Source organism: Apis mellifera, linkage group LG4 (assembly GCF_003254395.2).
Source record: "Apis mellifera strain DH4 linkage group LG4, Amel_HAv3.1, whole genome shotgun sequence".
NCBI lineage: Eukaryota > Metazoa > Arthropoda > Insecta > Hymenoptera > Apidae > Apis > Apis mellifera.
In genome coordinates, this window is record NC_037641.1 from 9,041,002 (window position 1) to 9,055,651 (window position 14,650).

General features: G+C 30.2%; 3 protein-coding genes across 8 annotated transcripts in view; all 3 read left to right on the top strand.

Moving 5' to 3' along the window:
• The window catches only part of LOC408804 (1-phosphatidylinositol 4,5-bisphosphate phosphodiesterase epsilon-1), a 107,972-nt gene extending 100,462 nt beyond the window's left edge, over window positions 1–7,510 (top strand). For all 6 annotated transcript variants that reach the window (XM_016911809.2, XM_016911810.2, XM_016911813.2 and 3 more), the window contains one exon: window positions 23–7,510. In XM_016911809.2, coding sequence (XP_016767298.1) covers window positions 23–1,526 — 1,504 coding nt within the window. In that variant the 3' untranslated portion in view covers window positions 1,527–7,510. The remainder of the gene's footprint in view (window positions 1–22) is intronic.
• A 3,243-nt stretch (window positions 7,511–10,753) lies between these two features.
• LOC725646 (N-acetylneuraminate lyase) lies at window positions 10,754–12,750 on the top strand. Its single transcript, XM_001120250.5, has 8 exons — window positions 10,754–10,887; window positions 11,061–11,122; window positions 11,200–11,276; window positions 11,364–11,509; window positions 11,647–11,815; window positions 11,895–12,040; window positions 12,170–12,341; window positions 12,527–12,750. Exons 1-8 carry the CDS (start codon window positions 10,882–10,884, stop codon window positions 12,676–12,678), a joined length of 930 nt encoding a protein of 309 aa, XP_001120250.2. The 5' UTR covers window positions 10,754–10,881; the 3' UTR covers window positions 12,679–12,750.
• A 678-nt stretch (window positions 12,751–13,428) lies between these two features.
• Window positions 13,429–14,569, top strand: LOC725961 (coiled-coil domain-containing protein 58). Its single transcript, XM_001121747.5, has 2 exons — window positions 13,429–13,549; window positions 13,938–14,569. Exons 1-2 carry the CDS (start codon window positions 13,505–13,507, stop codon window positions 14,322–14,324), a joined length of 432 nt encoding a protein of 143 aa, XP_001121747.1. The 5' UTR covers window positions 13,429–13,504; the 3' UTR covers window positions 14,325–14,569.
• The last annotated feature ends 81 nt before the right edge of the window (window positions 14,570–14,650 follow it).

Here is a 14,650-nt window from a genome sequence, read left to right on the forward strand (position 1 = left end):
GTACGTAAAATTGATTTTGCAGACGATTCAATCCATGGGACAAAGAATTCGACGGTCTACATTCGGCACATCTGACGCTCTCGATAGTTTCAGGCCAGTACGTCTCTCCGACGAATTTCGTGGCCAGCACTTACGTGGAAATCGAGCTGGTCGGTATACCGATCGATTGCGCCAAGCATAAAACGAAAGTAATACAGAGCAACGCGCTCAATCCTATCTGGAACGAGAAATTTTGCTTCCAAGTAATGTTCAAAGACCTGGCGTTCCTGCGATTCGGCATCGTGGAAGCGAGCTCCCACCACTTGATCGCCCAGAGGGTGATCCCGTTGAAATGCTTGAAGCCCGGCTACAGGCACGTGCGGCTACGCTCCTGCAAGAACAAACCTTTGGCCCTGTCCACGCTCTTTATCTATTCCCGTTTGGAGGAGGAGAGCCTCGATTACAACACGTGTTGCCGGGATCACAAGGAGTCGTCGAAGCGGCCCTCGTCCGGCAAGGAGCCGGAAAAACTGACCACCGTCGATCCCGGATTGGGCGGGGTCACGTTGAAGAGGAGGATGTTCTTCCTGATGGTTTACCACGTGATACCGGACGAGCCTTACACCATACTGAAAGTGACGCAGGAGAGCACCACGCAAGAGGTGATGCTGCAAGCTCTCCAGAAGGCTGGAATATCGGCGGACCGCGTCGACGAGTACATCCTCGTCGAGGAGGTGTCTTGCGGTTGGGAGAAGAGGGACAGGGAAGAGTTGCCCACCCAACGGGTCCTGGATCCGACCGAGCATCCGTTGCAAGCTCAAGCTCTGTGGAAGGGGCAGGGACGGTTCCTGTTGAAGAGGGTGGGCGACGATCCGAGCAGCAGGGCATGGTTGGCCTCGATCAGAAGCACGGCCGGCCACTCGAAGCTCGACTCCGAGAGGGACACCTCGACGCATATCTGGGACGAGGCTGACACGTTTCTCGTTTGCATCTACAACGTGTCCCCCGACATACCGTACGCGATACTCCGCGTCCCCGTCAGCAGCTCCGCCCAGGACGTTCTTGCCCAGGCGTTGGTCAAGGCCAGAAGGATGGAGGATCCGATAAAGTTCGCTTTGGTCGAGGAGCTGGAGTGGGGCGGGACAGGGGCTGTTGGGAGCGGTAGCCGCCAACTGAGGGTGTTGCGCGACGACGAGAACGTGTACAGCACCCAGGCGTTTTGGAAAACCCTTGGAAGATTCATCATGAGGGAGAGGGAGCAAGCGATACCCAGGCGGCACCTGTTGCCGGCCACCTTGGACAGGCTCAGCAAAGGCTTCTCCGTGGGGAGGTCGGTCTCCTTGCCCGGTTCCAGCAAGGAGAAGGTCCCTGTCTCCGAAGCCCTCTCCGACCCGACCTCCAGAGGGCTCAGGCATCGCCTGCTGATGCACGGCCGTAGGAGGGAAGTTCACTCGGACGGCGAGGATAGCCGCGAGTCCGATATCTTGAACGCGGCCCTCCACTTGAAAAAAGTGTCGTTGAGAAAGTTGAGGGTGTGGAAGTCATAGTGGCAGTCAAGGGCGACGTCGATATCCTCGATCTTCGCCACTCGGAGAAACCAACCGTAAGTTACGATTGATTGAGAAATTGCATTGCACAGGGGGTCGAACGTGAGAGAATTCGAGAGAACCTTCGAATGTTCGTGTCGTTTTTTTAAAAAAGAAAAGAAAAGAAACGCTCCGCTCGATAACCAGATGATTCATTGAAACTGGTTATGGTATTAGTAGAAAAAAAAAAAAAAAAAAAAGATGCCTAATCGTACTCAACACTGCTTAAAATATGCTGTAAATCTGGATCTTTAAAAAAAACGTTATTACTTGGAGATGGAACCAGTATCATCGGTTGAGACAGAGTTTGATTGGACGTAAAAAAAAATTGAGAAAAGACACGCTTGAATATAGGTTTGAGAAAGAGAGAGAGAGGAAGAGAGAGAGGAAGAGAGATTAGGGAACGCATTATTAACGCGCTGCCTCAAATTTTTATGAAACTCATCAATGATTTCGTACGCTGATAATAATCTGTTTCGTCGCGCTGATAAAAAACAGTGGATATAATTTGTGTCTCCTCTTTTGTTTAAGCTTTGAAAATGATGAATTTTATAAATTATATAGTATCCTTGACAATTCGTTACTTTTAAACTGTTCATCATCATCATCGTCATCATCACTTTTCTAGTCATATTATTGATATTATACAAATATACAAATGTTACCATGATCTCCAAGAAAATGAGTTCCTTGAAGAGAAGAGTACCGAAGGATAGTCCAAAGATAATAATAATAATAATAATAAGAATAAGAATAATAATAATAATAATAATATGATAATGATAATAATAATAATAATAATAAAAGAAGAAATAATTTTAATCGCAAGCTTTAATTTCGAATTTAGATTGATTCTTTTGGTTGTAAATTAATGTACATCTGTTTTTCCATATTTTTTTACACATATGTATATATTTTTTTAATCTATACAATATATTTTAATACACGTGTATATTTATATCTAACTCTATTGAAAAAGGAACATTTGCGTACAACATTGTGAAGGGAAAAAAAATATGGCTTCGAAAATATGGGTTTTATCGAGAGAGTATAGAGGGGGAACTTTTACGGGTGAAAAATCTATCGAGCATTTAATTTTTTTTTTTCGAAAATGAAGCCGATCAATTTTTCAATTTATTCAAAAAAATATGGATACAACTTACAGCGGGACCTGATGATTCATTTTTATAAGCATTGACTTGTCCTTCGCTAATGATTAACGCTTGCACTTTAAGTACCTGACTCGTTTTTAGAAGTTCTTTTACTCATAATATAATCTTCTAACAAAATTGTTATACAACAAACGCGATCAATGCAATCATATCGATCATGCAGTCGCAAAATTATTAAATTTTGTATTAAAGTTCTGACAATCGAAGAATATTATTTGATTCTATACGTATATATGTTTCTTTTTTGGAAAATTTTTACTTTTTTAACGACAATATTGCAATATCTTTTTACTTATCGAAATATTCGCTCTTTTTTTATATTTTGATTATTTTTCATAGTAAAAAAAAGACAATAACGAATTGCTTCTCTTATTGCTTTTTCAACTTCAAATTTTTTGAAAATAATAAATTCTCGATAGAAATTCGACTGCATGATTTTTTTCCAAGAACATTCAATAAACAAAAAGAAGGATATATCAAATTTATTTATCTCATCCACGAAAAATATAAAATTTCCATGACACCATAATTTTCTATTTCTCCTCTACACGCGTTGCATACCTCATATTCGGATTAATATTTTATTTCCACATCGCTCCATCCCCTCCATCCCACTTTATAGAAGACAAAGTAGCCAAAGTACTCTAAAGTAAGAATCTACGTCTAAGTAAAACGATAAAAAAGAAAAAAAAAAAAAAATGACGAACGAGACGTCTAGTCAAGCTCTATCATCGATGTATGTTTAGAGACTCGCACTTCAAGTAAGATATATATAAAATTTTATATGAAACACGACACTGTAAACTCGTCCATAATCGAACAAAGCAGCATTCTAACCGAGAGAGAATTATCAAAAAAGGAAAAAGGAAAGAAAAGAAAAGGAAAGGGGGAAAAAAAACAAATTCTCGAAATCACGCAGTGAAAAGAGTAATACAAAGTAAAAAATTAACTTGTTACAGCTCTTAGTATTTAATAATAATAATAATAATAAAGATATGAAACAACAGTATTATTTCCATGTTCCCATCGATCGCGTTGAATGAAACGAACTTCGATCATTCAAACGAACGCTATTCATTCTAGTCTTCATACGTACTGTGGAGATTTGTTTTTAATTAATTCGTTAACGAGAACGAAATGCAGGCAATATATATTGTATATGTACATATATATATATATATATAAATATATATATATATCCTCTTGTTTAATGATCGTCCGATCATCCGAGGATCAGAGATTTTTTTTCTGCGCGAAATTAAACGAGAGATCTTTAGCGTGAATTCATTGCTATTATTCACAACTCGTATTTAATAAATATATATTGTTGATATTGGCGAAAAGAAAAGAGAGAGAGAGAGAGAGAGAGAGAGAGAGAGAGAGAGAGAGAGAAAATGTAGATGATCGATGTTACTTTTACAATCATAATAATAACGCCTCCCTGTCCCTCGACTATTGTATAACTGCGAGTATATTATTATTATTGTAGATTATAAAAAATGTATGAGACCAAGGAGTGTCGATCAATAATATTTTTCAATATTCCGATTGTTTAAAGAGCAGACAGTGCATCAGTGGATCGGATCGATCCCTTCCAATCGGAATCTTTTGCCTAATTTTCATGGTATAACTCTTGTAATATGTACAATAGATAAATTAGAGAGGAGAGAGAGAGAGAGAGAGAAAGGGAGAGAGAGGGAGAAGATAAGGTGATATATAAAATCTACCTACCACGGAGGGAGGGACGCCACGAGTGAATATATCATCCTTTGTCTTCCATGCATAATCATCCTAACGAATATCATAGTTTTCAACGAACCATGGACTGACAGTTTCGAAGCGCTGATTCTAGAATTTTCTAGAAATTTTCTGATTCTAGAAGCGGCAAAGCAAAGTCGTTGTGTCTCAAGAAAAGTTTGTGGGTATTTTTGGTTTGATCGAAGGATTTAAGAAAAAAAAAGAAAAATGAAATTTCGTATATAAATATTTTACGATCGATTATCAGGATAATGCCGTTTCCGGAATTGAATAAAAATGATGGTTTTAGACAATTTCGTGGCGTCCCTGTGCTCCTCGATATATATTTTTGGACACCACTTCCTTCATCCATATTCTACCCCTTTTTTCGAATATATCTAACAATATATATTCTCGAAGCAAAATTCCAAGATTTAATGGAGAAATAAGAGAAGAATTTATACTTTACATTTAAATTTAAATCTTATTTTTCAAATTTTGTATATTCTTTTTTTTTATTATTATTATTATTCTGTAATACTTGATATTATTCATTTATCTATTTTTATTAGCATAGCAAATTTTAATTTTACGAAAATCCACGTTTCGAATAATCTAAATTATATCGAGAAATTGGTACAAAATTTCTATTCCGATGAAATTTTTTTTTTTCTAAATCTATTAATCAAAATTGAACGCTCTATAACTCTCTAATAACATATCTATCTTTAAAAATCGTGACGCTTCTACTATATTCGTATATAATTTTCTACAAATGTATAATCGTAACGATAATTCGAAACAATTCAAAAATAAAATAAAAAAAGTTCAAAAAAAAAAAAAAGAATTAAATACCAATTATACGTAATCAAAATGAAATAAAAACAAAACTCCAAAAGTACAATGTCTCTGTATAAATAATTATATTAATTATCTTCGATAAGTCTTTAGACGCAACATTTATCCGCATCTCAGTCAATTCAATATTAATTTCATTCATTTCGATAGATTAAAAACTCTTTTATTAAAGAGATAGGGAAGCATAAATATCACGGTCAATGCAAGACTTTTTACAAAAAATATTACACGATGAAAATCGTATTTACACACCAAGAAGAAAAAAAAAAAATACAAGTATTTACGTGTATGTACAGCAAACTATCGTGGAACATTCTGTAAATATATAGGAAGCAACAACAAAGGGCTACTAATAACGATAATTAATTGTTGTAGTTTATTTCGATGCTCCTTGAGTCTCGGATAAATAAAACCCCCGCATCGAGAGTATCATCGATTAATAAACGGACGTCTTTCGAAATGTTAGAAAAGAGATACTAAAAAAAAGCGATAGATTCTCGTACCAAGCTACTACTATTTATTATTCAACTTTTCACAGTCGCATTCGCGTCGCTACGAATGTTTAAAATTTCCATTAGATCCCATTGATCTTCGAGTTAAAAAAAAAAAAAACCTTGTTCCAAGTTTTCATATTAAATTTTCGAACCCTTAAGAAATGATGGATACGTTGTAAAGAAAATTATACACGCGTGGAATGAAATTTCACTTTTACCAGTTTCGTGAAAGATTCGAAGATCTTCCGAAGGTTGATAAATGAAATCATAGTCGAGAAAAAAATGTTATGTAATAGTGAAATTTCGTTACATTTAGGATGTAATAATAATTCAAATCAAAATACGAATTTGTAATCGTTTCTCTTCCTCTATGAAAGATTATTGAAAATTATTTTATCGCAATTCGATTGATTTCTCCTTTCGTAACGACGCACATGCTCAGAAGTCCCTTCTTTACGGCTGATTCCGGAATATTTGTTGAGAAATATTTATAAGACGGAAGCTACGTTGTATTCCACGCGATAAGAAACAACTACTTCTTAAAACTTTTGGGACCATACTCATTAATCATATTTTCGAACGATCTCTAGGGGGTTAATCAAACGATACAGTATTAAAGAAAAATTTCTTTTCGTCGATGAAAATTATGCGAAAGAACTGTTTGAGTGGGGGAGAAGATTTAAAAGGGAGAGATTCAAAAGAAAGAAAGAAGAAAAGAAGGCGAAAAGAAAATAAAAGATCGACGAGATTTAAAAAAGACGCGATCGAGTTTTGCGAATATGATAAATCGGCGGATACTTTTCAGACGCTATTATCTCTATCCCTCGAAACTTCGAATATAAAAATTGTTCGTTGCGAATTGTAGAATTATTGTAAAGAAAATAAGCTGGTAGAGACTCGTGTCGAAATTGCATTTTAAATATTATCGTCGCGTTTCGAACAAATATCGATGGATTTCACCGAGTTGAAAAGGAACAATGATTATGATCCTAGGATTTTCTGAATCGATGCTCTCGGATCTTTGAAGAAAAAAAAAATAACGATTGTTATGGAATTATCCATTCTCTATTATATTCTCTCAAATAACAACGAGAATTTTTCAATCCAAGAAAGAACAAAATAATTTTTATTTTTCCTCTTGCATTATTTTCTATATAATTTTTCACTTCATGAAATTATTAATATCTCTATAAACAGATCAGACAAATTATTTTCCAAATCTAATATTTCAATCAATCTGATTAATAAAAGTTAAAGATTACTGCCTATCTTTTATTCAAAGCTCCCGAATCATTGAAATCAATTTCCTTCTTATCATTCCCGAAAGCTTCGATTCGAGCAAATCTTATCTCGTATCGTTCAACGTTAAATGGTTAGGATCGATCGCGTATAAAGGGGAGAGGGAACAAATGTAAATCGAGGCGATCAACTCCGATTATCCTTTCTTTTTTCTTTTTTTTTCTGATCGAATCGAATTCGAAGAGGAACATAAACGAAGAACGTGGCGTGAATACGAAAGAAATATCCTGTATCGATCGGGCATATCCCTGTTGTACATATCCGTGGTTCTTCAGTAGTTGTTATTTACATTAAATATCTCCCGCGTAATGTATTAACGACGTATAATAATAATAATAATAATGATAAGAATAATAATAATGATTAAACCAAAAAAAAAAAAAAAGGAAAAACTGCATGCATCTGCGTGCGTATATCTGTGGAAAATATGGATACACGGCATAATCGATGAGGTGATCGGATGATTTGATAACAATCGATGCTTTCGAAGTTTAAAAGAAACTGGCTAAATCGATATAAAGTGAATATAAAATACTTGCAACTGAGAGATTAAAGCTTTCGCTGTAAATCATTAAAGAAATCGGATCCAAACGATCCAAACGATTTTCTAATAAAGAATCTTACCTATTATACAGAGATTGTTATACAGAAATAGTAATCACGAGCTTCTTTTGCTTTCGTCTGTTGTAAAAATGCGCAGAAAAGTAAAGTTTGTAGTAAGATTATAAAGGAGAAAAAAATATACATATATATATATATATATATAATTATTAATACATTGACTAGGAAAAAGAAACTAACACGAAAGTCGTGCACGATGAAAGTTAAATTAAGGAATAATAAATGCTTAATTATATTCGTGATCGATAAGAAAATTCAGAGCGACAATTGTTATCGGATCAAACCGTACAAGAATATTTCTCAACAGCTCTGATTACGTGCTGCACTTTTGTACGGAATGCGATTCGAAGCCAAAGAAAATTTAAGGAGAAAAATAAGAGACAGAGATAAGAATTAATTAAGAGAAAGAATTTAAAAAAGTAAAAATAAAAAAGTTAATAGGAAGAAAAAGAAACGGTTTACAATGATGTTTCTGCCGCGTGACCAGGCTGGTCCGGCCACGGCTGTTAATCTCTAATATATATATATATATACATTATATATATATATTTCATACGAGATGTCTTTTCAAGTGTGAATTTTATGATATATATATGTATATATATATATATATATATATATTTGCATATATGTATTAATTAACATACATACGTATATACACATTATAGAATGTGGGTCGTTTTCACTGCATTCTCATCGACGGCTTTTTGGTGCATTGTTAGTAAATTAGGTCATTGCGACTGCTGATATTGATCGCGTGTACAAGACATTAAATAATTAATTGATTTGTTAAATCTTCGCCGAACAGTAGTAACGTAACCAGCTGGAAGAAGTGACTTCGAAATAGAATTAAATCGTTCCTGCTAAAGATACCCTTTTATTTATTACAATAATACCTTTCTTTCGATTCGGATTGAGCGTTGATCCAGTTCATCGATATCGTGTTATAATTGATCGACACCGTGGATAATTGCGATCCAATTGTATATTATTCTTTTTTTTAAAGTAACGATCATAATTTATGCGTTGCTTAATAATTCATTTCGCATATTTCATTTCATCGTGTATCTCGCTGTTAATATGTATATGATACATTTTAAACTGTTAATATGTACAATCTTCGTTTATATGTATTTTAATATCGTATTGCAATTATGTGCCAAATTGAGCAAATTCAAAACGATGACGAATTATGCTTTCATTGAATAAACGTAAAGAATACATGAATGAAAATTTTTTATTAAATTTTTCTTATTTGTTACTTTCTTCTTCACTATGTACATATATACATATATATATATATATGTATATATATATATATATACTGTATATATATATATATATTTTCAATTGTGTATAATATAATTTAATTTATATTTTTGTAGACTATTAAAAAAAAAAAGAAAAAAAAGAAATATATCTGTTAATTAAAACTATGCTCGATAATACGTCCAATAGAAGAAGCATTTTTTCTAGGTACTAAACATTCTGGTTACGTCACAACTTAATACTGTAACGTATATAACTTGTTATTAACACTGCATTTGGTAATAAATACATTTATGAAGCAATTATACATCATAACCATTTCACGAAGATGAATGTCGATATTTGAAATTGAACATAATGCTTTAATATCTTGTGCCACAAATTTAGGATATAAATGACAAATATATCGGCTCTTCTCAAAGACGTTTTCCTTTAATAGTTAAGTTTTTGGAATGTGAAACATTTAAAATATATTTTTCATTTTTAAAATTTTAATACGATTAAATTACGAATAAATTATCCTTCACCTACAATTAAATCGTAATTAATTAAATATTTGAATAAATTTTTTCCACATTTTATATATATATATTTCTAAAAATTTAACTTTGTAATTCTAATTAAGTATATCTTAAATTACTATTGATTTGTACCCAGTGATAATTAAATATATTTATACCAATCATGTTACTTACATTTTTAGTTCCTGTAATTATAAGTTCTCTATTAATCGATCCTCTTGTAATACATTTTTTTTAGTTCCTCTATCGATCGATTAACGAGAAAATAATTCGACGAGATAGGCTTAGACGAGCGATTAAAAAAGAAATCGTTATTGCATTAATAATAAATCGATGCTAGAAGTAGGAAGAAGTTATACAATTAAACAAATTTCTCTTTTAGAATATAAACAAGAATCATTGTCTATGATGAACGAAAATCGGTATGGCGAGTCTAATGTTGTTATAAGTAGTATATCATCGTAACATCATATCCAGTATATTGCGTGAATATCGAGAAAAAGGTAGACGAGAAATAAACGTATCGATAAAAAAAGAACAATTCTTTTACTAATATGCGCCAATACGTCGTAGCATGAATTTCGTTAAATATTTAAGTGATAAGTAAATTTTAGAGAAAAAAAAAAAAAAGGGAGAAAGGAATAATAACAATTTGAAAAAAAAAGATCGTAGAGAGTAATATTACATAGTAATTCTCTTTGGCGTTATCACGTAAAACTTGGGAATAGTATTCGTTCTCGTTTCGAGGAATAATGGTACTCATTATATCCATAAAAAGGAAAACGCATGCGGCCATCTTGAAAACTTATGTATAATTTATCACTACGATACTGTGTTAATATATCATTGGCATTGTTAAAAGAAAAAGAAAATCTACATGTAAATAAACATAAAAAGCATTTTTATAAATAATTATTGTTGTTCAATGTATTTAATCTCGACCCCTTATTCGCCAAAAAATGATAAAGCGATCGTAAAAATTCGCATGTTTGAAAAAATTATAGCGTGATAAATAAATACGTGTTTAGAAAACATAATATATATATATTATAATTTATATTCATATTTTTTTTTATAAAAACATTATTTTAAAATTTATAAAGTTTAATAAATAGTTTGTCGTTAGATACGTCGAAATAATTATAAAAGTGTAGTTAGGAAAATTTACGCGGGTATTATTAGTATTATTACGAAAAAAACTCATAATATCAGTAAACGTATGACGCGTGATATTTGATACTAAGTTGACACAATCTTATCAAAGCTAAAGTTTAAATATTACTCTTCGTTCAGTTTCACGTTAGTATTTTAATTGACGTTCTTAGAATTCACCTCACGCTCCATAATGTCGGTACGTATAAATTGTATAAATCAATTGTACCAAATAGTTGCATAAATTACTTTGAAAAACTATGTAATATAAAAATAATTCAATGTTTCAAAATGTTTAGATCAATAATATTTATAAGTATTTTAATATTAAATTCTTAATATTTGAAAACATTTTCTTATTTTTATTCATAGAAAGTAACGTTCACATTCAGGGGAATAATTGCTCCAGTATTGACACCATTTAATAACGACAGGTAATTTTCTTAATATTGTACAACGCAGAGATATAAATAACATATTATTCTATCATGATTTTATCGTCATATTTCAGCTCGAGGAGTCTAAACTTGTCTATCATACCACAATACGCCAATTTCTTAGCAAAAAGAAAAATCGATGGTGTCCTCGGTAAAATCTATTTATCCAGTTAAAAATTTAATAAAAATTAAATGAAAAAAAAATCGATAAATATAAATTGTAATTTGTAATTGACAGTAAATGGGACGAGCGGAGAAGGTCCATCCATGTCTTTAATTGAAAGGAAATTAGTCGCCGAGGCTTGGGCAAATGCTGTAAAAACAACGAAACAACATTTGATGATTCAAGTAGGAGGTGCATCCCTTCCCGATGTTCTCGAACTTGTACGTAAATAATTCCATAATTTAATACATACAATTTTAGTTTAAGAATATAATATTTTTTTTAATTTCAAATTTGATTAATTAATCATGAAAATATAATGTATACATTTTTTTATTTATAAAATATTTATTCAAAGGCAAAACATGCAGAAAGCATCAAAGCAGATTCTATTCTCTGTCTACCCGAATTGTACTTTAAACCAACAACAATGGAACAATTAAAAAATTATTTAAAACTAGTTAGTGAGGCAGCTCCAAACACGCCATTTTTATATTATCACTTTCCAAGAATGACTAATGTTAATAGTAAGTTAATAATTATGATTGTTTTATCCATATATAAAATATAACATGTCTAAAAACGCATTGGAATTTTTTTTTTTAGTACACATGGGAGAATTCCTCGAATCTCTAAATGACGAGATTCCGACATTCGTCGGAATAAAATTCACCAGTTCTGATTTAGATGAAGGTGCTCAAGCATTTCGTGCTAATAACAAGAAATATGTTGTATTTCTTGGTAACGATCAGGTACGTAATTATTTATTTGCAAAAAAATATCATATTAAGAATTGAAAAATGGTGAAATAATATGTAACGTATAAATAATTAATTGTAAATAATAATAAATTTAATGTAAATGTTATTCATTTGTTTTAGTTAATAAATCCTGGATGTGCAGTAGGAATAGATTCGTATATAACAACAAGCTCAAATATGCTTCCTGAATTTATGATCGATTGTCTTAAAGAAGGACTTGCAGGAAATGTTATGAAAGCACGAGATACGCAACAACGTTTGACAAATGTTGTTCTTGCTATATCAAAATATGGTAAGACTGATCAAAATTTGATAAACGTGATGGTCGATTTTTTTGAAAAAAAATTAAAAACTTCATAAATTTCTTAGGAATTGAATAAATCTTTATAATATATAATATTATAATATTTTAATTTAAATATAATAAAATACTTTAATTTAAAAAGAAAATTTTATGTACAAAAATTATAATTACAGGAAATTGGGTATCAACTATGAAAGTGGCAATGAGTTTGTTAACAGACATTAATCCTGGTCCTCCACGTGCACCTTTAGAATCTTTATCTACACAAATTGTATCATCAATGATAAAAGATTTACATAAATTAGGATTTCCTACAAAAATGTAATACATCAAAAATGAGAGAAAAAAAAAATATTTAATGCTAATTTTTTAAATAAAATTAATGGAGAATAATAAATTATAATGAAACACTTATTTAACAAATTTTATATTGATTTCTATTAAAATTATGAAAATATTGAAATTTGTAATTAATACATTTTATTATGTTATGTTATGTTTATCATTTGTGATTACATTTAAAAATCATTTATGAATATATGTATATTTATGTATTTTATTTTTTTTATATTATTTTTATATAAATTTATGAATTATATTTTCTAAACATTTTTTTCAAAATAATATATATAAAAATATTAATAAATTATTAATTGTAATATTACAATATATGTGAATAATTATTCGAAAAAAATTGTATATTGTTAAACAATTCATAATATTATAAATTTCACAAATATATTTTAATTTAAATTATTCATTAGTATAACTAATTATTGTAGTCAAGTACAAAGATATATTTTTATTTTATTTAATATTTAAATTAAATTATTTTAAAAAATATTATTATCATTTAATTTATTAAAATTTAAACACATAGCACAATTGTTATTTCTTAATTAATTTAATTTATTTGTTTATTTTAATTTATAAATATTTTTGTTTAAATAGTATGTACATATATGTAATGTAATAAAAATATATAATTTAAAAAAATTTCCATAAATGTTATTTAATGTAATTAAATAAAATTGAATAATTAATTACAGTAATAAAAGATTAACAATAATAAAAGATAGCAATATTATGTAATAATTTAATCACGATACTTCCTATCGTAGTTGAATACTTGAATACTCCATTTTATAAAAATGGCAACCGTGAGTGTGGGATGTGGAGATTTTTTAGAGTTTCAGGTATTTTTATAGTAAATGAAAGTATTATAAAATATGATATATTTCAAATTATATAGTTCAATTGTTTCGATTACATTCAACATATGTATTAAGCTATAAATTTCTATAAAGTTATAATTCATTACAAGCATATTTAAGGTTATATATTATAACCTTTTTCTAATATTTCATGTAATAAATGATATTTAAAAGTGTAAAATTTTACAAATACTAAAATGAAACTAAAGATGAAAACTAAAGATATATTCAATACATAATTTATACATATTAATACAAATTTTAAGATTTCAATATAAATTAAATATACATATAAATTAATGAATCTAAAAAATTATTTACATGCATATTATGTATGCACAAAAAATTTTTAAAAATATTTTTGTTCCAGGATGCATTAAAAAAAATGCGGCAAATTGATGACAAAATTATTTACATGCTAAATACCATACTTCCAACGGAATCATTTAAAGGACAAGTTGATCCTACTGTAAAATGCAAAGATTTATATGAACAAATTCAATCAGGCCATAAAACAAGAGAATTAGCTATTACAAGGTGTCTAAATGCATCAAAAGAAAAAGTGAAACAATTAAAGACTGAAAGAGATAATGGTAATGAAAGTCCACAACTTCTTAAAGCATTAAGAAAAGAACAAAACACTCTTCGTCTATTACAATCAGAATTGAATATAGAAGAAGTTGTAAAGGAACATACAATTGATGTTTATTATAATAAATGTCGTGTTTTTTATAAACCGCCAAATATACAAATTTAAATTTGTTGTTACTCTTTTTAAAATATTTTAAAAACATCAATTTTTTATATGACTGTAAAGTTAACTACAAATATATATTAAAATGTTAATTTTAAATGTGTTTAGCTATTGCATTTGTACAATAATCTATAGAAATTTTCAATTCTCAAAAAATTATAATTACAATTTGTTTATTTTTTGTAATATTTTCAATTTTTGTGCAGAAAATTTATATAGGAAACAATAAAAAAAATTGTAGGCATCCTTATTTTGTTTATTATCATATTCTTACATTCATTTTTTTATATTTTTTTGTTAATTTGAAAATTAATCTATTAATAAAATTA